We start from the raw sequence: 24,377 nt of genomic DNA, 5'->3' as shown, positions 1-24,377 counted from the left end.
CAGGCCGGGCGCGGGTTTCCCGGCGGCGGGGCCGGGCCGGGTCACGAGGAGCGGGACGGGAGCGGGGCAGGGCCGGAGCGGGGCAGGGAAGGGCCGGGCCCGCCCCGGGCAGAGGCGGCTCCGCAGCGGCGGCGCCGGCCCAGGTGCGGGAGCGGCGGTGAGGGCACGGCCCCGCCCCGCCCCGGCAGCTGATTGGTCGAGCGGGCGAAGAGGGCGGGGAGAGGCCGTGGAGGCGCACGCCCATTGGTCGGCAGCGTGAGGGGCGTGGCGCGGGCGGGCCCGGCCCGGGCGGGGCCCCAGCGCGGCCGCAGCGGCTCCGCCCCCGCGCGGCTCCGCTCCCGCCGCTCCCCGGCCCCGCTCCCGGCTCGGCTCGGCTCGGCCTGGCCCGGCACCGCGCTCCCGCCGCCCGCCCGCACCGGCGGCCGCGCGCCTCGCCCCGAAAGCCCTTCCGTTCTGCATCTTCTCCGGATTTTTGCGTGCTCGCCCCCGCCGTGCCGGGCAGCATGGGGCTGCCGGCGCTGGAGTTCAGCGAGTGCTGCCTGGACAGTCCGCAGTTCCGGGAGCGGCTGCGCTTCCACGAGGCCGAGCTGGAGAGGACCAACAAGTTCATCAAGGAGCTCATCAAGGACGGGAAGTCGCTCGTCGCCGCCCTCAAGAGTAAGTGCGGGGCTGGGGGCGGCCCTGCGGGACCCCGCGACCCCCGCCCGGATCCGGCCCTGCCCGCCCGCCGAGCCCCGCCCGGCCCGCGCTGCCCCCGCCACGGGGCTGCTCCATCCGGGACCCCCCGCGCCCGCCCGAGCCCCCCCTGCGGGCCGGGCCCCGGGGCCGTGCCTGCTCCGGCTCCTGCTCCGGTCCGGCGGGACGCGCGCGGTGCTCCGGGGTGTGCTGGCCGTGGTCCATGGACACACGCGCGGTCCTGGTTCTGGTCCATCAGCACAGGCACGGGCCGTGCCCCGGTCCAGGCAGGCATGTGTGCTCCATCAGGGTGCACCCATCGGGACGTGCAGGGCTCCGGCCCTGCTCCATCGGGATGTGCGTGGCCGTGGTCCGTTGGCACGTGTGTGGTTCTGGTTCTGGCCCAGCAGGTCCCGCTCCGTGGCCCTCGGGGGTCGCATCCTTTGGGGGCGGCTTTTGGGGCGATGCGTTGGTGCCTGGTTCCCCTGTCCCCCGGCTGTCCTCTGCCCCGTGTCCGCCCAGGGTCGGGGTCCCGGTGCCCCCCGTGGCTGTGCCGGGCTGACCCCTCCAGGGCCATTCCCGACTGTGACCAGAGGGCCCCTCCAGGGCTGTCCTCTGTCTCCAGGGGAAGCGGAGATGGCTGCAAAGCTGCAAACCGGGGAGGAGCGGTCCGGGTGGGAGGGGGATGCAGCGATGCAGCTGTGGCTCCGGGGCTGGGGACACCCTCACCTGTGGCTGCCAGCGTCCCGCTCCTCCCTGATGCCCGGGCTGGGCTGCTCCTGTCCCCACGGCCGGGGCTGGGGACGCCCCTGCATGGCTGCCAGCGTTGGCTGGGCTGTGCCCTCGGGTGCTGTGCTCCCCAAGCTGTGTCTCTGCTGTTCCCTCATGAGGTCATTGGGGCTTTCTCTGTTTTTAAGTTTATTTCACCCGAATCACAGGGCGTTTCTCTATCCAGGGGTGCCTGTACCCAGCACGCTGGCAGCACACGTGGTCACCAGTCTGTGCCGTGGGGTGACAGGGGCACGTCACAAACGCAGGTGCCATGGAGCCCCTGCAGCATCACCTGCCGTGGGCCAGCCTGGCCGGGGTCACTGTGGGGCAGCGAGGTCACCCCAGGGTGCATGGGCAGGTGAAGCATTCCCAGCACCCTGTCCATTCCCAGAAGGGCTGATTCCTGCTCCCTCCCCTCTGATCTCACACCGAGCCCCATGGGTGTAGTTCCTCTGTGCTGAAGTAGCAGCTGGTAACATCTGGCTTACAGGGACTCCCATTGTACCAATTCTTGGCATTTGGGGTTAAAAGAATCTCAAACCCGACAGCTGTGGGTGCATTTATGGTTCTGCAGGTCTGAGCTGTGTTCTGCTGTGGAGCTTTTGCTGAAGGCTGTAGCATTCATTTTACCCCAGAACAAATCCTACAGCGCTGCTCTTCACACAAATACATTTTGGGAGTGAGCTGGTGAATCCTGAGATGTCTCTAGGCTTAGTCAGTCAGCTTGCAGCAGGTGCTGGCTGTGCTCTGGCCCTGGGCACGCTGTGTGCAGTATTTTGGGGTGTGCTGTGAGCCCCTGTGGGCTCGTGGCTGCCAGTGGGCTCCTGTCCCCTGGCCATGGCTGTGGCTGTGCTGCACACCCCAGCACGGGCAGGAAGAATGCTCGCTGGCCTCTGGAGATAAGGATGTTTTTATGGCTGAATTGTTTTGTGGCTCCTATTGAATGTGTTCCTGGATTAGCCCTTAATTCCTGCACAGGGCTGGGGGGAGTTCCAGTGGTGCCCAGGCTGCAGGGACAGGAATAATGCTGATTCTGCTGCAGGGTAAATCAGTGCCTGCCCTGCCTGCCCTGGGGCCACCTCCCTGGCACGGGTGGCACTGAGGTGGCCCCAGGTGCTCTGGGGGAGGGTGTGGGCCATGTGGGGCAGGGAGGCTGGGAAGGGCTGTTCCCTCCCTGGCTGGGATGCTCGGCCCTCTGTGCATCCTCCTCCTGCTGTAGGGGTGATGACTTGAGGGGCTGTGGGGCTGTGATGGATCCCTGGTGCTGGGTGGGATCTGGGCTGGCTCTTCCCACCTGTGTTGCCCTCAGTGTGACAGGTCCAAGGTCTGATGTGTTGTGTGAGCCCTTCCAGACCGTCCCAGTGTCCAGCAGCAGGGATGGGGATGCTGCAGGGGTGAGGAGCTGCTGTGCTGCCTGTTGCTGGCTGCTGTATCTGTGTCACTGCTGCAGGGGCTGGGGTGTCACCCCCATGAGCCAGTGCACATCTGGGGCCATTTCTGACCGTGACCAGGGATTTGCTTTTCTCAGCCAGCTTTTATTTTTCAGTGGTGTTTCCAAGTGGTTCTGGTTTGTCTCCCCGTGGCTGGGCATGGTGGCCTTATCTCACTGTCATTGTCTCCATGCTGCTCCTCAGCTGCTGCTGTGACCTGTGGCTGTGGAGCTGGGCAGGCTGGGGGCAGCAGACCCCTGGCTCAGGACGTGCTGCCTGTGAGTGAGGGGTTCTGGGGGTCTCTGGGCCCTTGGGCAGTCACTGCCTGCAGCCAGAGTTACGTGAGGTCTTGGCAATATCCTCTCTCCTTTTCCTTCCTCTTGCCTCTTCTGCTGAACGTTTCACATCCTCTTTGTCTGAAGGCAGGCATGGGACAGTGTGTAACTGTGCTGCTGCTGAGGGGCTGCTGGGGCTGGGCAGAGCAGGGGAGGAAGATGAGGAGGGAGGAAGAGCCCTCTGCAGAGCTGGGCAGGAGCAATGCATGGGCATGCAGGGATGGTGAGACTGGAGTAAGGACACGGAACAAAGTCTCTGCCAGGGTTTGCTGAAAGGGCTGTTCTGCCCTGCTTTTGCCCTCAATGTAGGTACAGAGAGAAATAGGAATGATTCACAGCACTTTCTCCTTCCCTGAGAAGAAAGAATAAATTCAGAAGGTTAAAAATGATCCTCATTTGCTGAAGGGCTGGTCTTGCTAAATATCCTCAGATGCCAAGGGCATCTCTGGAGTGTGTGTGTCTGTGTGTACATAAATGCTGTTGGATCTTTTTCCCCCAGCGAGTTTCTGTGCCTGTTTCCATTGTCTCCCTTTGCTGCTTGGCTGGTATTCAGTGACCTGGTTTTCAGCAAAACGTGTCCCTCTTCCTCCCTGATCCACCATCCATAAATTATTCAGAAAGTTTTGCAGATGCAGAGACTTCAAGTGTGACATAAATAATGAACTCGAAGCCTGGATGCCGTGAAAGGCGTTCTCCATCCAGCACAGGGGCTGTGGTGACCATCAGGAGCAGGGATGCTGAAGGATTTTCTCCCTTTGCGTGTCCCTGTGCCTGTGTGAGGCCAGGCAGGCAGCCGGTGGCTGCTCCCTGTGCTGGCATCACCTCCAGCCCCTGTGCTGGCACGGAGGGGGAGCTGAGCCCGGGCACCCGGAGGGTGAAGGGGAGATGCCCACAGCTCTCTTTGGGAAGCCAGCAGCACGCCCAGGGACAGAGGACGTGGGGCTGCAGGGCTGCCAGCCATTGCCTCCCCCGTGCTGTAGCACAGGGCTGAGCCTGGCACCCTCCTCCTCCTCCTCCTCCCTGTGCTGCCGGCGCTGTGTCCCGGTGCCCTGGGTGCAGCCTGGTGCCCTGCCACGTTTCTGCTGGTTTGTTTTCCTTCTTCCAACTCCCAGGCACTAATTTGAAGCCACCAAAGCCATCCACGCCCTGGCTGCTGCCCTGCTCCCACGGCACAAACTGCAATTTGTGTGCTGGGCTGGGCTGGGGTGGCTCTGTGAGCCCCCTCCCCACAGGGCACACGGGCTGGGTCCCAGTGGGGCTGTGCCGTGCCCTGGGCTCCCACGGGAAGGGCACAGCTCGGCTGGTTTGGTGTTCTGGGTCATTTTTTTGGCCAGGTCGCTGCAGAGCTCAGCGAGGAGGGACAGGACTGAGGGGTGATGCTGGGCTGGGCCTGGATCCTGCAGTGCCTGGGAGCTCCTCTGGCTTCCCAGGGCACATGCTGGGCACTGTCCCACGGGTCCCATGCCAGCTCTGCCCCCACCAGCGTGTCCCGTGCGGCTGTGGGGAGCAGCTGGGGCTGCCCCTGCTCCCAGCTGTCAGAGAGGTGTGGTGTCCCTTCTGTCTGTGCCTGCAGGGTGTGATTGCAATGAGCTGACCCCTGTGTGCCTGCCCTGTCCTGTGCTGCCACCATGGGAATGCCAGCAGGGCTTTTGCTGCAGCCCTGGGGTGTTTCCTGTCCCCATCCTGCTCTGGGGCTGCTGTGCAGCTCTACACGTGCAGTGGGGCAGTTCCTGGTGGTGCTGTTGGTGTTCCAGACTCAGGGATGTGCTTGCCCACGGGTTCTGTTCCACATCTCCGCAGCTGCCTGGTGAAACTGAGCCTTCATGAGGTGTCTGTGCCCGTGGCTGGGGGCTGGCAGTGCCTGTCCTGGATGGAGCTGCCCCTGGATCTGCAACAGAAGCGAAAGTGAAACTTTTGCCCTGTGTTTATTTAATTCAATTGACACAAACAAGGCTGAGGGGGCGATAAGGAAGCTGACGGGGATTGCCCACTTTGCCACTTTGTCATTGTTTTTGCATCCTGCTCCCCAGGGCCCCTGCTCAGCTCACCTGGCTGGGTGGGCAAGGGGCAGGTAGAGCACAGGCTGCCGTGCCCTGCAGGGACAAAGCCCCTGGCTGTGCTGGGCATGGCCCCAGTCTGGGGCTGCTTTGTGACCTGCTGCCATCTGGGGTGACAGGTCCCTGTGCCCCAGGGGTTTGGTGCTGGGGAGAAGGAATCCAAAGCCCATCTTAGGTTATTTTCATCCTTCTTGCCCTTCTGGTCCCTGAAGAAAACAGCCACAACCCAAACCTTCTCACCACCTTGGTGCACAGGTTTAGGCCTGGCCTTTCCAGGAGCAGCCCCTGATTGTGCAGGTGCAAACCTGAGTGCTCAGAGCTGTGCTCCTGCCCAGGCAGGAGAGTGCTGGGCTCTGCAGGCTCCAGTTTGGAGGAGAAGGAGCCCTGTGCTTCCTGGAGGGTGCAGAGCCAGCAGTCAGCACCTGGCTGGGTTGCTGTGACCGCTGGCACTCGTCCTGCTCGGGTTGTGCTGTGAGAGATGGGGCTGGGCTGTGGTGGTGGGGGCAGCCCAGGTGAGTCACCTGTGCCTGCCCAGGGCTGAGCCTGGCACCCTCCTGTCCTTCCCTTGCCGCAGGGAGGGTTTCCTGGAGCATCCATGCCTTTCCCAAGGAGCTCTGACACTTGGTTCCATGCTTGGAAAGGCAGGGGAAGGTCCCCTGCTGCCCCCCCAGGCTCCCCTGGGCTCTCCCTCTGCCTTGCAAACCACAGGGAAAGCACGTGGCTTTGGGGTTGGCTGGTAAACTGATTGACTTTGATTCTTTCCTGCTTTGTTCACCCAGCTGAGGTGCAATGTGTAACAAGGCTTTCCTGTGTCAGGGTGCATTTCCCCCTCCTCATTCCTGTAGGAAATGGTTGGTGTAGGGAATACTTGGGGCTCTGGAGGAGGGACATGGTTATGGCTCAGCCAGTCCTGCACCAGCAGAGCCAGAGGCACCAAGGACTTCTCCTCCTTTGCATGACCTGTGTGGCTTGTGCAGCCACATCTTGAATAACTTGTCTGGGATTTTATTCAAATGAGGGACAGGACAGGTGATAATACTGTGCTTCAGTTTTAGCACAAGCTGATCCTCCTCTTCCTCCACAGTGGAAATTAGCAGCAGGAGCATATTCCTGCTTGGGAGGTGCTCTTGGTGGTGGTGGGGTCTGCACTGTGAGCCCTGAGGGACCAGCAGGGCTGGCAGGGCTGGCTGCAGGGGGCTGCACCCTTATCCCACCCAGCAGGGGCTGCACCCTTATCCCACCCAGCCCTGCTGAGTGTCAGAGGGAGCTCTCCCTGCTGGGTGCTGCAGTGGTTCCCTGTGTGCCCTGCCGTGGCTGTGGTCCATGCAGGAGGATCCTCACACCCAGGGAACATTCCCCCATCTCCCAGGGGATCCCAGCCCAGCCAGGACCCCCCAGTGCTGGCAGGTTTGGGGTCTGATGGAGGGAGCCAGGGAGGGCAGGGTGGGCTCTGGGGTCCTGCAGGAGGCACTGGGTGGGCTGTGGGCTGTGGGGCTGGGCTGGAGCTGGGTCTGGCTGTCAGCAGCACTGACAGGGAGCCCCGTGAGCACCAGGGCTGGGTGTGCAGGAGAGCCTGTGTTCATGATTCCATCTCTTACACTGTGCTGGCTCGTTAACAGGGCTGGGAGATCTCTGTAATTGTGGGAGCATGCCACAGAGCACCTCTGGGCACAATAGCTGGGGTGGGGACAGAGCCTGGAGGAGCTGCAGGACCTGTGCTGAGCTCGTGTGCCATGCCAGGCTAAACCCAGCCTTTTGGGATGGCAGGGGATGGCCTGGGATAAGGGGCAGCTCTGAGGGGCAGGGGCTGGCACTGCCAGAGCTGGAGGAGGCTGAGAGTGCATACCTGTGTGCAGGGAGGGAGCCTGGGCAGGGGCTGTGAAGGGCCAGCTTGGCTGTCCCTGTGTGCCTCCAGCACCAGGAGTCACCCACAAGCTGTGTCCTGCTCATGCCCCCCAGCATGGAGCAGATGTGCCTGATTTGGGTCAGGAGGCTGTTTTCCCAGGGCTGCAGATGTGCTGGCACAGCTTGAATCATCTGTCTCCATTCGTTTCTGCAGTGCTGCCAGGCCCAGAGGTGTGTGGCATCACCTGTGGCAGGTGTGGCATCACCTGTGACATGTGTGGCATCACCTGTGGCAGGTGTGGCATCACCTGTGTGCCCTGGACACGGGCTGGGAGCAGTGGACTCTTTAGGTTTCCCTTTTAGGTTTCCCTTTCTCCCTTTGCTTTGCTGTAGCAGCTCGCAGTGATGTTGGGAATGTGAGTGAGGAAATGCCGTTCCCATGGAGCTGTGGAGGCTGGGAGGTGCCCACTGTCCCTGTGCCATCCCTGTGCTCTCCCTGTGCTCTCTGCAGGCTGGCACATGGTGCCCACTGTCCCTGTGCCGTCCCTGTGCCGTCCCTGTGCCGTCCTTGTGCCGTCCCTGTGCCGTCCCTGTGCTCTCTGCAGGCTGGCACATAGTGCCCACTGTCCCTGTGCTGTCCCTGTGCCGTCCCTGTGCCGTCCCTGTGCCGTCCCTGTGCCGTCCCTGTGCTCTCTGCAGGCTGGCACACGTGGTGCTTCCCTGGCTGATTCAGTGCCAGGGATGGCATGGGGCAAGGCAGTTCTGCCCGTGCTGGGTGCCAGACCCTCCCTGGCTGGCACAGGGGGACCACCAACCCCTTTGTTTGTGCCCTAAAATCGGGGTGTGCCTCTCCCTGAAGGCCAGGAGCCACAAACCAGGGCAGGGCTGCTCAGGGGCTGGCATTCCTGCACATGGCAGAGCGGCAGCAGTGGTGCCAAACAAGCCCTGTGGTTCTGGTTTGGGGCATTCTGGGCCCCTTTGCAGCATCCAGCAGTGGGACAGGCTGGGGGACAGACAGGAGGACAGGCTGTGCCAGGCATCCGTGGCTGGTTTGGGTTACTTCATCCCCACTTTTCCTGGCTGTGATGAGTATGATGAGTAGCTGTAGCGTGACCGTGGTGGGTGGGAGGGGAGGCAGAGCGAGGGGGAGCTGTAGGAACCTGCACAGCTTGTTCACTGTGCTGTGAATCATCCCCTCCTCCTCCCCCGGGCACGCCAGCGGCTGTCAGCGCCGGGGACAGGCGTGTCTTCCATGGCTGCCTGGGACAGGGGTGCTCTCCTGGGACAGGGATGCTCTCCTGGGACAGGGATGCTTTCCCTGCCTTCCTGGGACAGGGATGCTCTCCTGGGACAGGGATGCTTTCCTGGGACAGGGATGCTTTCCTGGGACAGGGATGCTCTCCCAGTTTTCCTGGGACAGGGATGCTTTCCCAGCTTTCCTGGCATGCTCCCCATGCCAAAGGTGCTTCCACCTGTTCTGTGCAAGCACTGGTGGCCTTGGGCCCATGGGCTCCTGCCCAGTGTGGCTCTTTAGGGCATCTCCCTGGCTGTAAGTGGCAAGGATGTTCATGGCAAGGATGGTCTCCAGCGTGGCTTGGAGGAGCTGGGAATTGGCTCCTCTGCCTCGGCTCCCAGTGGGAGCCAGGGGGTCCTGGCATGCCAGGGTGCAGGGGGTGTGCTGGGATGCCCTGGGCACCGAGGGGGAAGGGGCTGCTGTGCCCTGGTGCCAGGTGGGTTTCCAGCACTGCAGCCTCCAGACCATCTGGCCCTGGCACAGGGAGCGGCGGGGACCAGGGACAGCCCAGGGCTGGGGCTGCCTCCTCAGCCTTCCTGCCCTGCCTCCTCAGCCTTCCTGCCCTGCCTCCTCAGCCCTCCTCCCCTGCCTCCTCAGCCCTCCTCCCCTGCCTCCTCAGCCCTCCTGCCCTGCCTCCTCAGCCCTCCTGCCCTGCCTCCTCAGCCCTCCTGCCCTGCCTCCTCAGCCCTCCTGCCTCCTCAGCCCTCCTGCCCTGCTTCCTCAGCCCTCCCTGCCTCCTCAGCCCTCCTGCCCTGCTTCCTCAGCCCTCCTGCCCTGCCTCCTCAGCCCTCCCTGCACCCTCAGGCAGGGCTGGGGGCAGCCTGGGACAGTGGAGGGTATCCCTGCCCATGGCAGGGGTGGAATGAGATGAGCTTTGAGCTCCCTCCCAAGCCAGGCCAGCCTGGCATTCCACGATCCACAGTGAGGGAGGTGTGAATGGTTCTCTGGGCCGAGTGACCTGTAAAAAGAGCTGGCGTGTGCCTTTTCCCAGCACTGCCTGCTAGGCTGTGCCTGTGCTGGATTTTCATTCTGTTTCTCGCTGAAGCAGCGTCTGCCCAGAGCGATGCCCTCGCTGAGTGCTGGTTGCTAAGCAATGCTTTACAAAAAACCCAACCATTGCAGAGCAAAATATTGGGTGTTTCTCCCATGAATTCCAGGGGAAAGCCCAGGTTAAAGGCAGCGATTTCTTCCTGGAAAGGGCGGTCAGATACTGGCACAGGCTGCCCAGGGCAGTGGTGGAGTCACCATCCTGGAGGGGTTTTAGAGATGACGACAATGGTGATTGTTGGCTTTGGCAGTGCAGGGGGAACAGCAGGATATGAGAATCTTGGAGGGCTTTTCCCACCTCAACTGTTCCATGGGTCTATGCTACACCCTGGGCTGTGCATCCCTGTCCTCACCCTGCGTGCCTCCCTAAGCTCCACTGGAGATTTTAATTTATATCTCTCTTTTCCTGCCCAAGCAGGAAAAATTGACTCACTTGCCACTGATGTTCCTGCAAGCACAGTGGGATTTTTCCTGTTCTTACAGCTGAGGTGGAGGAGCACCGGCGACAAAAGGATTTCCGCAGCCTCCTTGGGAGGAGGAGGAGGAGGAAGGAGGTTGTGCAGAGCAGTTCTGAGGGGCTGGGAGCTGCCCCTGCCCCTGCCCTGGCTGTGGCAAGAGCTCTGGGATGGGGACAGGGGAGGCACTGCCCCGTGCCATGGCCTGGCTGGGATGTGCCAGGAGGGTCTCCTGTCCCTCCTGCCCGCAGGGACAGGGCCTTGGTCCCCTCCCCACCTGGGGTCTCTGGGCCCATCATCCCCTGGGGACCCCAGTGCTTTGGTGCCTGCCCCTTGGGAAATCAAGGGAGCTCCCTGTGGCCCACCTATTAGCTAATTAGATTTAATAACTAACTAATCCAGAAGCAGGGCCAGTGCCTGAGGCAATCTGCTCTGGTCTGGCAGGGGCTCTGCCACAGCCCCCCCTGCCAGACCCCCTTCTGCTCCACTAATGGGCATTGCCTGGGTCAGGAGCAAATTTCTTCTGGATTAGTGTCCTCTAAATCGATTAGCTGTCTCGGGCAGGGCGTTCTGTCCTAATGAAATGTGATTCCAGGCTCCAGTCGATGAAATATTGTGGTGACAAGGGTAAAGTCATCTGCAGCCTTCCTGTGGGTTGTGCCAGGCTTTGGAGAGGAATCACAGAAATACACCATGACTGAGGATGGAAATGACCCCCAAGATTATCAAGTCCAGCCTGTGACCCATCACTGTCTTGTCAACCAGCCCGGAGCACAGGGTGCCACATCCAGTCCTTCCTTGGGCACCTCCAGGCATGGGGGCTCCACCACCTCCCTGGGCAGCCCCTTCCCATGACTGACCATTCTTTCCAGAGGAAATTTCTCCTGATCCCGACCTGAACCTCTCCTGGCACTTGGAGGGGAAGCTACAGTTACTGGAGCAGTGTTATGCAGTGAGGGAACTGGGGGCCATGGGGAGCTGTGAGTAAAACAGCAAAACCTTTACTCACAGGTGTAAGGCTGGAGGCATTTACATGGCCTGCCTGGGGCAGTGGGGCAGTGTGCAGGTGGAGGGGAAATGTGATGTTCAAAGCCCTGCTTTTGGGAGCAGCAGGCAGGAGTTGGGGTTTGAAGGTCAGGCACTCGGTGCAGTGGGACAGCTGTGCTCAGCAGGTCTGACATCTCTCTCTGAGCCAGCACTGTGCCCAAATCCCTGGCCTGACTGGGACACAGGGATTTTCACTGCTGCTTCCTCACATTGTGTGCTGGTGCAGCTGGCTGCCCATGGAAATGCCAGCCAGGGTGGGAATTTTCCATTTCATTACCATGTCCCTGATGTTTTCCAGGCACTGAGGCTGTTGCCTGTGTTTGCTGTTTGGATGCATCCCTCCTCTGTGTTGGAGTGGTGAATATTTACACTTGATTTTATTCAGAGACTGTGCCTGCTCCCACCTGAGCTCCTGTTGCTCTGATGCCTGGCTCCCTGCCTGGCAGACTCTGTGCTGCAGGCTGGGACAGGCCGGGGGGTTCTGCCATAAAACAACACCAGGATGTGAACAAAAATAAGCACAGGGAAAAGTGCCAGACACGGGAGCTGGGTGGGGAAGTGGAGAAATCCCGTTTTATTTTGTTTTGCTGCTAAGTGCACGAAACGCTCTGTGTCCAGCTCAGAGCCTGGGGATGGCATTGGGGGATGCTGCCCTGTGCTGGGGGCTGTGCCCCTCCAGGAGCTGCAGGCAGTGATGCTCTGGGGCTGTGGGAGGAGGACTGGGGTGTGCCATGTTTGTGCAGAGCACCGGGGTTGGCAGGGCTCTGCTCAGTGCTGGGGGCTCTGCTGGCCCCGTGTGCTGGATCCATGCACGGTGATGGTCAGCCTGGAGGCTGCCTGCCAGGGTGGAGGTTCCTGGCTTTGGGCCCCTTGCCTTCCAGGGCCATCCTGGGGTATGGAGTGGTTGCCAGGAGGGCTCTGGCATGCCCGTGTTTCTCTGAGCCCTGTGCTCCTTGCTGGGAGTGAGGATTTGTTGGGCTGTGCCTCTTGCAGCTGCAGACATCTGTCTCCTCAGGCTCTCCAGGAATGGGAAGCCCTTCCAGGGGTCCTTTACATCATTCCTGGGTTTTGTTTCCTGCGTGTCCTGGCTGCAGGCAGGGCAGGCTCTGCTGCCTGGCGCCTGTGGTGCACACACCAGAGCTCCTGGTCACTCCAGCTGCCATCGCTGCCCTTCGTCCCTCCTGGCACCTCTGTCCTCTCTCCCCACGGTGCTCTCCGAGTCAGGAGCTGCTGCAGCTCGTTAAAATAACCTGATTAATGCAGAGCAGGGGCAGGGCCTCACTGGGCTGGCCACAAGACAGAGCACTTCACTTTGGAGGGGTTCCTGCAGAAAAGTCCTGTTTGGGCAAGGGGAGAACATCCTCCAGGGTTTCCATGCAGGACAGGTGGGACTCTCCCAAGTCCTCCTTGTCTGGTGGGATGGAGAGGTCATTGCTTGAGGGTTCACATGCCCAGTGCTTGATGGTTCACATGCCCAGTGCTGAAGTTCCTCCAGGTGGGACCCTGGTGAGGGGCACTTCATTAACTGCATCATTAACCCATCCCTGCTGCCTGGACCAGCTCCTGTCCTGCCAGGGCCACAACCCTGGTGACACTCTGAGAGGGGAAAGGCAGAGCTGTTTGCATGAGCTGGGTTTCTGCAGCGTCTCAGGCACTGTGAGACAAGGATCTGACTCACGAGAGTGGCTTTGTTGCAATGACTTGGTGGGTAAGTGCTAAGAAAAGCTGAACAGGAGGGATGGAGAGAGGCTGTGAGACCTTTGCCTCTGTGGCAGGGCAGGCTCAGCACTGGGCTCAGGGCTCCAGGGCCTGAGGAAGCCCAGGGCTGATTGATGGTTGAGAAGTGGGGCAGAGGGGCAAGGGTTCCAGCTGACCATCAACTCCCTCAAACCAGGGAAAACAGGACGGTGGCTGCAGCAGTGGGAGTTGAAGGAGTGGTTTCTTGCCTTGGTGCTGCTGCAGCCCTGGCCCTGCTGCAGGGTGTCACACTGGACACACTGGGCTGGTCCTTCTGGCTTCGTTTCCCTTGGATCTCCAGTGCCTTCCATCAGGAGTCTTGGGAAGCTTTGCAGAAACGTCCTGGCCTGGCAAAGCTCCCAAGACAAGTCTGAGCATTATTGATTTGGGGGTGGCACGGTGACGTGGCCGGGGTGCTGGGCTGGTGGGCAGCAGGGATAATTTTAGCTGTGCAGCCAGGCAGCCCTTCCAAGGGACAGTTTTGTTTTTCACGACGTGCAGAACCTTTATCTGTTCAAACCCTGTGAAACACTCCATGCCTTGAGCGTGTTGCTGAGGTCTGATGTGCTGCTGGAGCCTGTCAATGGCGCCATTCAGCACACACAGGGCTCTGTGTCCCCGTGCCCAGCGCTGCCATACGGGGCCAGCTGAGCGTGGGGTCCAGGCAGACGGGGATGCTGGGCTGGCAGCAGTGCCTGGCACTTCCCTGGGCTGGCAGCACTGCCCTGGGCTGGCAGCAGTGCCCAGCACTGCCCTGGGCTGGCAGCATTGCCCCGAGCTGGCAGCAGTGCCCAGCGCTGCCCTGGGCTGGCAGCAGTGTCCAGCAGTGCCCAGTGCTGCCCTGGGCTGGCAGCAGTGCCCAGCGCTGCCCTGGGCTGGCAGCAATGCCCAGCAGTGCCCAGCGCTGCCCTGGGCTGGCACCAGTGCCCAGAAATGCCCAGTGCTGCCCTGGGCTGGCAGCAGTGCCCAGCAGTGCCCAGTGCTGCCCTGGGCTGGCAGCAGTGCCCAGCAGTGCCCAGCAATGCCCTGGGCTGGCAGCAGTGCCCAGCAGTGCCCAGCGCTGCCCTGGGCTGGCAGCAGTGCCCAGAAATGCCCTGGGCTGGCAGCAGTGCCCAGCAGTGCCCAGTGCTCCCCCGAGCTGGCAGCAGTGCCCAGCAGTGCCCTGGGCTGGCAGCAGTGCCCAGCACTCCCCTGGCTGCAGGGCCACAGCTGGGGCACCTCCTGGACCTGCCCTGCTGGGGCATCCTGGACAGAGTTGTTTGTTATTTTGTGTTTGAGCACATCTCTGAGCAGTGTTGGGCTGTCTGCGTGCTCTGTAGGGAGGGTGTGCTGGTGAACTCGGTGACAATGAAGTGCTGGGGTTTGGCCTCCCTGGCTGTGCTGCTCAGGCTCAGCTGCAGGCTCTGTGTGGAAAAGGCCCCCAAGTGGGCTCTGGGGGGCTATGGGGCCACTCAGTGCTGCTCTCCCTGCCTTGGGGGTCCTGCCTGGGGTGGCTGCAGGGACTGTGCCCATGGCCCTGGTCCTTGGGGTCACCTTGCTGTCCTTGGCACCCTCTCACCTCCATCTGTGGCATGTGCCAAGCTGTGGCAGCCTCTCCACGGGCTGTTGTGCAGAACACGATGGCAGAAGCTGTGCTGGAGGTGGGGTGGGCTCTGCCCATCTGGTTTTATGTGTTTGCTCATGATGATTCAGAGGGGGAGCCTGCCAGCAGCTGCCATCCCATCCTCAATCACTGATTAACTCCAACCACCTGATGGAGAAGTTGTTTAATGAACAGATCAGTGCTAATTCTGCATGGAGGTGACTCTGGGGCTGGGCCAGGCCGGTGTCTCATGGGAGCAGGGCTTTGCTGACCTTGCTGGGAAGCTCAGAGAGGGAATTTAAACCTTCTGCAGCAAATGAAGCGTTTCCTGATGCTGCCCCGACGCTGGTGCTGATCCCAGTGCTGCCGGGGCTGGGGCTGGGGCTGGGGCTGGCTGGGTGAAACTGCAAACTGGCAGCTGCAAACGCTGCTCCAGGCACGAGGTTCTTGTTGCATGAAGTGCTTCTTGCATGAGGTTCTTGTTGCTGGATTCCTGCACGAGCTGTGGGGCCAGGCTGGGTGAGTGTCCCTTGCAGAGCGCTCCAAGCATCCGTGGCCATTCCCAGCTCTGACCTTGCCCAGAGCCCCTCTCTGGGCATCCCTGAGCTGCAGGAGTGCTGTGTGAGCCCAGAAGGGGTGCTGGGCTGGGCAGACACCATATTGCTGCTTTGTGAGCAGCCTCAGAAAGGCAGGCTGTATTCTGGCTGCTGATTAGAGTGGCTGTTCCCTGGATTACCCATCCTGGCTGGCAGCTGGGCAGGTGCTGTGTCCTGCTCCCTGCAGCCAAATGAAGGCTGAGCCCCCAGGTCTGCCCTGCTGGGGGCTGGCATTGTCCTCCTGTCCGTCTCCGGGGGCTGGCAGGGGACAGACAGACAGCCTGAGCTGCTGTTCTGCTGCTCTTTGCTGTGGGGGAAGGAAGGGGCAGGAGTCTCAGTTCCTGTTGTCCACTTGAACAGTAAATATAGGCTATTAAGCAGTTTTCTTTGCAGGAAGTGTAGAAATCCTGCTCCGTGTGAGCACAGCCTCTGGCAGAGCATCCTCTGGGGCAGCATTAACCCTTCATGGCCACGCTCAGCAGCAGGCTTGTCTTTAACCTGAACCACCCCTGCTGCTGCTGCTGCTGCTGCCCCTGTCCTGGCCCAGCTGAGCCAGAGCTTTTTGCTGTTTGCAGCTGGTGCAGCTCCCCCCTCTCTGAGGCAGCAGCTTCACCGTGCCCTGCTGACCTGAGCTCCCCAACACGGCACCAGGCACAGGGACCAGGCAGGGGGGGACGTTTGTCTTCTGCCATCTCAGCCTGAGGGGCTGTGGTTCCCCTCAGTGTCCTGGCTGTTGTTTCTGGGTGCTGGCTGCAGGCCTGGCTCAGTGGGGTCACCCCGTGGTGCCTGGGGTGCTGCACGCATGGAGGAGGGGTGGGAAACCAGGACACAATCTTTCTACAAATGGCCTTCTCCAGCCAAATTCCTTTGGAAGAGGCTTTTTATGTAAGAAGCAGCCACTTCAGTCTCCTTGTAGTAACAGCAGCCGCTTCCCAGAAAGTCTGAGCTGAGGAGGAGGAGGGGGGACACGGGAGCACGAGGTGCTCCCTTGCTGCTGATCCTTGCAGGACTCCTGGGGCTGGAGAAGCCCCTTTGGGCAGGTTTTGGGGAGCCCTGGCGCTGGAGTGTGTGGCTGGGATGGAATTCAATTGCTCAGCTGCAGAGGGAGCAGGACAGTGGGGTGAGCCTGGGCTGGGTGTGAGGGAGCAGGGGCAGCCAGAGGGGTTCTCTGAGGCTGCTTCCAGGAAAGGCTGCTGCCCTCTGACCTGCTGGGAGCTGTTCCTGAGCTGGGTGTCAAGGGTGCAGTGGAAGGGGAGGATGCATCACTTTTAAAAGGGCATTTTTTCAGATCCCTGGTTGCTGGGGCTGTGCAGGTGGACCTGTGTGTGCCAGGTTTCTGTCAAGGGGGGGACTTTCCTGAAGGAATTGTCCCACCCTCACCAGCCCAGGTGGGAAAGGGGAGCCATGGGAGGTGATGATGATGATGATGATGATGAGACCTGCAACCTGAGCTGGTTGTGTTGCTCAGGCAAAAGGATTTTTCAGGCTTTTTGGGGTGGCTTTCCCTGATGCTGTGGTTGGCTGATCAAGCCAGCAGAGAACGTGGAAGGAACACTTGCCAGCCCCTGGTGCAGCCCTGGTGTGACTCATGTGCAGGGTCTGGGTGCTTTTGCTCGTGCCTGAGAGGAAGCAGCAGATTCTGTTGAGCCTTTGCAGGATTTTGGGGTTGCTTGTTCACAGCCCTGGGGAAGGACAACCCGCAGGAGCTGAGGCTTGTCAAGGGGCTGCCCTGTTCTCCCTGTGCCTTCCTGCTTCCCCTGCAGGGCTGTGGTCCCAAAATGCAGCTGAGGGCTCCTGGAAGAGGGGATGCTGGGCATGGGTGGCCTGACAGTGGCCTGGGGAGGACAGTGGGGCCCCCAGGGTGGGCATGGGTGCCCGTCTCTCCTTTTCTGGCTGATCCTGCTGCTAATTTTATCCTTTATCACTGTCCCTGCAGGAGTTATCTCCCTCTCCCCCTGCCTCTCCCTTGCCTATTTATAAGCACCTTGGGCCATTGCTGTCAATGCTGCTGGCTCCAGAGGCTTCCTGGCTTTGCTCTGGCTCGTGCCTGGTCCCAGAGCCCTGAGCTGCTCCTCACTCTCAGGTGGAGGAGAGGGTGGCCCTGGGGAGGTGGCCCTGGAGAAGGTGGCCCTGGAGGGGTGATCCTGGAGAGGGTGGCCCTGGAGAGGTGACCCTGGAGAGGTGACCTTGGGGAGGTGAGCCTGGAGAGGTGGCCCTGGAGGGGTGACCGTGCCCCAGGCTGGGGAGCTCAGTTCCCCCAGGTGTCCATCCCTGTGCTGCTGCAGCCTCTCCAGCTCTGGGGTCCTGCCCAGCCAGCAGTGGGCATGAGAGGGGTGTCACATCAGGCCTGGCTCAGGTGGGGACGTGGCACATGGAATGTGCCAAGGGCTCAGGGGCTGGGGGAGAGGAAATGGCTCCTTAGAGCATTACCATCATCTCCCTGGTTATTCCAGGGCAGGCAGGAGGGTCTGGGTGAGAGTCCCCAGGTCCTGGGGCTGCTCCAATGAGCTCTGCTGAGGGGAGGAGGCTGCTCTGCTGCTGGCACCAGCACGGGCACGTGGAAAGGAGCAGAGAGAGCTGCACGGGGCTGTCCAGTGCCCTTTGCTCAGCCCTGTGCTGAGCTGGAACAAACCCTCCCACCCTCCCGAGTCCCTCTTCTCAATCCTGCCCAGGAACACTGGGGAAGTTTCCCCAAAAAGCATGTGTCCTGTTTCTGTGGGTGCCAGTGGAGGCTCCTGGCAGCTCCAGGCACAGGAAGGGTGTAAAAGCCGTGCTTGCTCCATCCTCCAGGGAGCAAAGTGCAAATCCTGTCATGTGTGAGCCTTCTCCTCCAAGAAGCCCCCTCTGTACTTTTCCACTGGGAAGGCTCCCAGGGATTTCCCTCTCCCTGCCTGCCTTGGCTGGGTGATTTCCTGCTGCCTTAGGAAGCACTTGTGTGGAGGCAGCTGGGACTGAACTGGGCAGGATTAACCCCAGGGCTGTCAGCAGCAGTACTGGGAAAACAGCTTTGATGCTTGGAGAAAGTTGCCAACTCCCTTATCCCATGGGGAAAGCAAAACACTTGGACTCTGCTGTGGTTATCTCTTGGCTGTGGTGTCTGAGAGGAGGAAATGGCCTTTGCGTGCACACACATTTTCCACCGGTGCTGGGAAAGGGAAAAACCCTGGAATTTTGGGCTTTGAGTGGAGAAACGCACGGGGGAGTGAGCGCTGTGAGCTCCTCACACCAGCAGGGCTGCAGCCACACGGTGCCTTTGGTGGCCCCAGGACTGTCTGTGTGTGCCAGGTGAACAGGGCTGGCCTGAAAAGCCAATCCTGGATGCACTCAGGTCACTGTGAGTAAGAACTTAATAGGATGCAGATCTCAGAGAGAATCTGCAGCTCGGGAAGCAGCAAAGCTCTGTGCTGCTGCCCTCCCTCGTGCCAGAAGCATGCAGAGGGGCCATCTCCTGGGGGGCACTGCCACTGCGTGTCACTGCTGCCCCGTGGCTCTAGGTCAGAGCTCTGGGGTGGCTCTTTGGCTGCTTTGAAGGGCCATCTCCTGTAGGGTGTTCTGGGGGTGCTGACAGGGACCCCACAGAGCCGTCCCTGGGGTGGGTGCAGGAGGGCGGCGCTCTGGGGCTTCCCCGGTGCCAGGGGTCTCTCTGTGGGCGTTTCCTGGGTGGGATCATGCCTGTATCCTGCTGCTGGGGAATGCTGACATTCCCCATTGGTGATGTCCCTGTGCTCCCTGCTCCCACAGACCTGTCGGCTGCCAAGCGCAAGTTCGCGGATTCCCTCAACGAGTTCAAATTCCGCTGCATTGGTGATGCTGAGACCGACGATGAGATCTGCATAGGTGAGTCCTGCTGCTCCTGGGGCCACACCCCCGAGCAGGGCACTGAGGGAATTGTCTGGGTGCTCTCTGGAAATGCCTTATTCCTCCTGCTTCAACAGCAGCACAGCCTCCCCCAGGGAATCAATCACCTGTTGCTTCTTGGCCTAAATCTGCCCCTGCCAGATAGGAAAGGGAGAAGATTGCCTGTGTCTGAAACCACCTCAGTTAGCTGGATGTTTTGCACTGGAGAGGAGCATCTGGAGGTGGTTGTGGCTGGATACACTGCAAGGGGCTGTGCTCTGAAGCAGAGGCACACAGGATCCTGTGCTTGGGGGAATCAGCAGTGCTGAGCCCAGCAAGGCTCTCTGAGCTAAGCCTGGCTCTGCCACAGAGCTTCTCCTGGCACTGGGCAGTGGCTTCAGCCTCTTCCCTCTCTCCTCCTGCCCCAGCTGAACTTTTAGAGCTTATTGTGCACATCGTCTAGAGCCAGGAGAGCAAAGAAGCTTTAGCCCCGATTTAACTTTGCTTGTTTATTTGTGCCCAGTCTCTCAGCAGAAATAGCTCCTCATCCAGGTCTCCCTGGTGCTGTGCCCATGCTGGGGAGCTGCCCCTCGTGTGCTGGGCATGGCTGGAGGCCAGTGCTGTGCTGTGGGGCTGGTTGGTGACTGTCTGCTGGGCAGGGCAGGCTTGAGCTGAGGATGTTGTCTGGAGGAGGAAGCCTGGTTCTGGGGATGCTCTGCTGCCAGCTTTAGTCAGTAAAGACAATAAAACCCCTGACCTCCCCACCCAAAACACAGACAGACAAAACCCCTCTGTGCAGTTTCTTTCTTTAAGAACCGAGTGTGAAATGCTGACTGTGTCCCTTCCAGCCAAGTCCCTGCAGGAGTTTGCCACGGTGCTGCGGAACCTGGAGGACGAGCGGATGCGCATGGTACGGCCCCTGTGTCCTGGGAGCAGGGGTGGTGGCACCTGGGACACCGTGGTGACAGTGGCTGCTGCCCCAGTGCTCCTTCCCTCGCCTGGAGTGGAGCTGCAGGGGAGGACAGAGGAAGGAGAGGATGGGCTTGGTGGGGAAACACTTGGAAAGCATCAGGAATGGAATCTTGCTGTTGGAGAGCGGCTGGTGCTGGTGCTGGGGGGCCACAGGTGTGCAGAGACAGAGGGGTGAAGCCTGGGGGTGTCTGGGGCTGTGGGAGGTTCCCATGGAAGAAGCTGTGGAGCAGCACAGCTGAGCTGTGCCTGTCTTTGCCCCCAGATCGAGAACGCCAGCGAGGTGCTGATCACGCCGCTGGAGAAGTTCCGCAAGGAGCAGATCGGGGCTGCCAAGGTAACCCAGGCAGAGCTGGCCAGGAGCTGGCACTCTGCAGGGTGGGCTCAGGCATGGCAGGAGGCAGTGTGCTGCCCTGGGATGGACACAGCCTGACCTGGCTCCTGGGAAGTGCCTCAGTGTTCTGAGTTCACCCACAGCCAAGTAACTGCCAAGGGCAAAATCTGCATGCCAACCAAAGTGAACTTTTTTCCTTACTCCAAGGAAGAATTAGGATTTTTTGGAGGGGCTCGCATTTTCCTGAGTCCCCCAGTCCTGCCCACCCCAAGGCATGGCTGGGGGCTGCAGGGGAGCTCAGAGGCTCCTGGCAGGACAGGGAAGCGCCGGTGTGGCTGAGGGCGGCCATGAGACAGCCTGGCCCCCCCTCTTTCTTTCCTGCCTTTGTTCTGAAATGAAAACCACTGTCTGTGGCTTCCCTGTTGTTATAACAACCTGCTGCTGCCTGCAAGCAGCTCATGCCAGCTCCCAGGGCTGTGTTTGCATGGCAGCAGTGCCCAGAGCAGCTGGAAACAAACCCAGAGAGGAGTCCTGCAGAGCACACCTGCTTACAAGCCCAGAGAGGGTCCTGCAGAGCACACCTGCTTACAAACACAGAGAGGAGTCCTGCAGCACACACCTGCTTACCTGCAGAGCATACCTGCTTACCTGCAGAGCACACCTGCTTACAAACCCAGAGAGGGTCCTGCAGCACACACCTGCTTACCTGCAGAACACACCTGCTTACCTGCAGCTGCTGCCATGGATTGGGGCCTGGCACTGGGCTGGCCAGGCTGGGACAGGGCTGCAAAGGAAAGTGAAGTTGGTGTCCTTAATGCTGCTGCCACAAACAGCTGAGGTGCTGTGTCATTGTCCCCCGTGGCACAGAGGAGAAGCTCTTGCAAGGGATGGCAGGGTGGGATGTGGAATTGTGACCAGGTTCTGCTTAGAAAGCAACTTTCTGTTGCTTTTGGACCTGGATCTGGATGTTTTACCAAGCTCTGGGCCCCAGGAACAGAGGAGGGGTTCCCTCAAGCCTTGGGTTTTGGCAGCACAAGCTGCTTTCCTGTAGCTGCTGATGCTGGCAGATAAAAGCAGCCTCACCTGCTTCCAGCTGCTGCCCCCAGGTCCTGTCTCATGGTAGCTCCCAGCTGGCACTGCCATCCTGCCCAGTGCCATAGGGATGCTGTCACAGCTGCTCTGGGGCCCTTGTGTTTAGTGTCACACTCCTTGTCCTGTTTTGTAGGATGCCAAAAAGAAATACGACAAGGAGACTGAGAAATACTGTGGTGTCCTAGAAAAGCACTTGAACTTGTCTTCCAAGAAGAAAGAATCCCAGCTTCAGGAGGTGAGAGCAACCTCTGAGTTTCCATGTCTGGCTGTGACTGTGGAGAGCTTTTTGAATGCCTCACACTGTTTATAACAATGGTTCTCCTGGCTGTAAACTCATTTTTTCCCTCATTCTGGCTGCGGGTGCTGGGTTTTCCCCTTTTCCTGTAATGAAAGGATATGGAGCTTTCTTGGTAAGTAAATCAGAGAGATCCCAAAATGGATAGCAATCAAAAAGGAGAGAGGGTTTATAATTAAAGAGTGTAACAGAAAGGAACTGGTTCTGCTGCAGGCTTCCCATGTGCCAGCACAAATCATGGATGTCTGGTCTCCTTCTCTGCAAGTGGCTGCTCTGCTCTGTGCTCCAGGGGAGGAGGGATCAGGCTTAGTGCCTTAAACTCTTTAGGAGCTATCAGTGATTCAGGACGTGGTTAGCTGTGGTGACAAGTGCTCCTACTGGATGAGTATGCTGAGTTTTCAATCCCTTCTTTCAAGTCTGGAATTCCTTGTGCTGGCCAGAGCTGGGTTGGTCCTGCAGGATGTGTGTCCTTGCCCTTGGCATGGTGCTGCTGTGCTGCCTGTCCCTTACTGGGGCACTGCTGGGCTCCTGTACCCTGGTGGTGGGGCTGTGCCCAGCAGAGCAGAAATACCCGGGGCACAGGTGATCATCTTCCAGCAAATCAGGGCTGAGGAGGGCTCAGCATCTGGGCAGATGTGCCTGCAAGCCAGCCTTGTCCTTGGGGTTTGTAAATAACTTCCCATGGGGCAGCACCCATGTGTCCCAGGGAATGGTGGCTTTGAAATGAGCCCTGCTTTAGTTTGTGTTTGAGGTACTGACATGGGGCAGGGAGTGGAAGGAATTCTGGCTGGGGAGGGAAGGATCCACTGGTGGCTGTCAGAGCTGTGAGCCTGTGCCCTGGACAGAGCATGGCCCTGGGGGCTGCCTGGAGGTGCCTTATGGGGTGCAGGTGGGATGCAGAGTGGGATGTGTGCGGGATTCAGCACGGGATTCAGTTTGGGATGTGTGCAGGATGCAGTGTGGGACTCAGTTTGGGATGCAGCGTGGGATTCAGTTAGGGATGTGTGTGGGATGCAGTGCGGGATTCTGTTTGGGATTCAGTTGGGAATGTGTGCGGGGTCAGTGCGGGATTCAGCTGGGGGTCTGTTTGGGATTCTGTTCGGGATTCAGTTGGGAATGTGTGTGGGATCAGTGCGGGATTGAGCACGGGATCAGTTTGGGATTCAGCTGGGCTGTGTGCGGGATCAGTGCGGGATTCAGCATGGGATCAGTTTGGGATTCAGTTGGGAATGTGTGTGGGATCAGTGCGGGATTGAGCACGGGATCAGTTTGGGATTCAGCTGGGGCTGTGTGTGGGATCAGTGTGGGATTGAGCACGGGATCAGTTTGGGATTCAGCTGGGGCTGTGTGTGGGATCAGTGTGGGATTGAGCACGGGATCAGTTTGGGATTCAGCTGAGGCTGTGTGCAGGATCAGTGCGGGATCAGTGCGGGATGCCGGCCCGTGCAGGTGCGCTGGAGCAGCGTTGCCTGCTGGTGCCATCTGGTGCCATCTGGTGCCATCTGGTGGCATCTCCCACCCGGGCCTGGCTCGGGCCGCTGCCGGGAGGGCAGGAGGAGCCCGCTGGAAGCAGCTCCCGTTCAGGGGCTGCTCCTGTTCCCCGTTCCCGGGAAGGGTCCATGGTTTGTGTGGCTCAGACCCCCTGAGGGAGGGGTTCCCTTAGAAGGAGGATTCGCTGTGGAGTTGTGAAATGTGGATGTGGCATCCCTGGCGAGGGGGGGAGTGCTTTCCAGAAAAGGGAGAGTTGCCTTTTCTTGTCGAGTTCACAGTGATTTCCATTTTTCTCACCTCTACTGCACGTTTTGTACCCAGCTGTTGGGGAGGTGAGAGCATGAGTCACCACACCCGTTTTCCTCAGCTGAATGAAGAGCTTGCCCATGTGGATCAGGTTTATGTTTACTGCTGTGCCATCTGTCCAGCCGGGCCTGGGGGCTGGAGCTGGGTTTGCTGTGCTTGGGGATGTTCCCATCAGAGCCAGCTGTGCTCTGGTCTTTCCTGAGCTCTGTTTCCCCTCACCCCCTGCAGGCAGACAGCCAGGTGGACCTGGTTCGGCAGCACTTCTACGAGGTCTCCCTGGAATATGTCTTCAAGGTGCAGGAGGTCCAGGAGAGGAAGATGTTTGAGTTTGTGGAACCTGTAAGTGAGCTCCCAGTCGGGCTCAGCCTGCACAAAACTGGGGGGCTGTGGTGAGATGGGGCCATGGGCAGCCCGGGCAGGGCAGGGCCAGGGGGTCCAGCCTCACCCCACAGCCCCTCTCAGGGGGCCCACCAGGGAGCCCCTCCATCCCAGGGGGCTGCAGGGCCCCCTCCCCTCAGCACTGGTGCCTCTGGGTGCAGCTCTGGGTCTCCACTGACCATCTCCATTTGCCTTTTCCCAATGCAGCTGCTGGCCTTTCTGCAGGGGCTCTTCACGTTCTACCACCACGGCTACGAGCTTGCAAAGGACTTCAGTGACTTCAAGACAGAGCTGACAATCAGCATCCAGAATGTGAGTGGGCCTGGGCTGTCCCTGTTCCTGGGCTGTCCCCATGCCCAGGGTGTCCCTGTGCCCATCGCTGTCAGTGTCTGCAGAGCCACCTCACCTTCTGGTGTATTTTAATCACAGAATCCCAGAGTGGTTTGGGTTGGAAGGGACCTTAAAGCTCATCTCATTCCACCCCTGCCATGGCAGGGACACCTTCCACTTTCCCAGGCTGCTCCAAGCCCTGTCCAACCTGGCCTTGGGATCCAGGGGCAGCCCCAGCTGCTCTGGGCACCCTGGGCCAGGGCCTGCCCACCCTCACAGGGAGGAATTTTTTCCTAATATCCAATCCAAATCTCTCCTCTTTGAGTTTAAATCCGTTTCCCTTGTCCTATCACTATTGACCCATGTCAAAAACCACTCCCCCTCTTTTTGTAAGCCCCCTTAAAGTTCTGGAAGGCCTTGCCAATTCTTGTAATATTTTTGCTTTAGCTTAAATCCAGGCCCTTGAAGCAAGCC

General features: G+C 60.0%; 1 protein-coding gene across 3 annotated transcripts in view; it reads left to right on the top strand.

The window, feature by feature from the left end:
- Nucleotides 1–289: 289 nt before the first annotated feature.
- ARHGAP26 (Rho GTPase activating protein 26) overlaps nt 290–24,377 on the top strand; it is a 107,609-nt gene continuing 83,521 nt past the window's right edge. For 2 of the 3 annotated variants that reach the window (XM_054642779.2, XM_054642783.2), the window contains exons 1-7: nt 290–657; nt 18,613–18,708; nt 19,557–19,618; nt 19,943–20,014; nt 21,237–21,338; nt 23,424–23,534; nt 23,781–23,885. In XM_054642779.2, coding sequence (XP_054498754.1) covers nt 504–657; nt 18,613–18,708; nt 19,557–19,618; nt 19,943–20,014; nt 21,237–21,338; nt 23,424–23,534; nt 23,781–23,885 — 702 coding nt within the window. In that variant the 5' untranslated portion in view covers nt 290–503. The remainder of the gene's footprint in view (nt 658–18,612; nt 18,709–19,556; nt 19,619–19,942; nt 20,015–21,236; nt 21,339–23,423; nt 23,535–23,780; nt 23,886–24,377) is intronic. The other variant, XM_054642782.2, reaches the window with a different exon arrangement.

The sequence above is a fragment of the Agelaius phoeniceus genome, chromosome 15 (genome assembly GCF_051311805.1).
Source record: "Agelaius phoeniceus isolate bAgePho1 chromosome 15, bAgePho1.hap1, whole genome shotgun sequence".
Taxonomy (NCBI): Eukaryota; Metazoa; Chordata; class Aves; order Passeriformes; family Icteridae; genus Agelaius; species Agelaius phoeniceus.
This window is presented reverse-complemented; position numbering and strand designations above follow the sequence as displayed.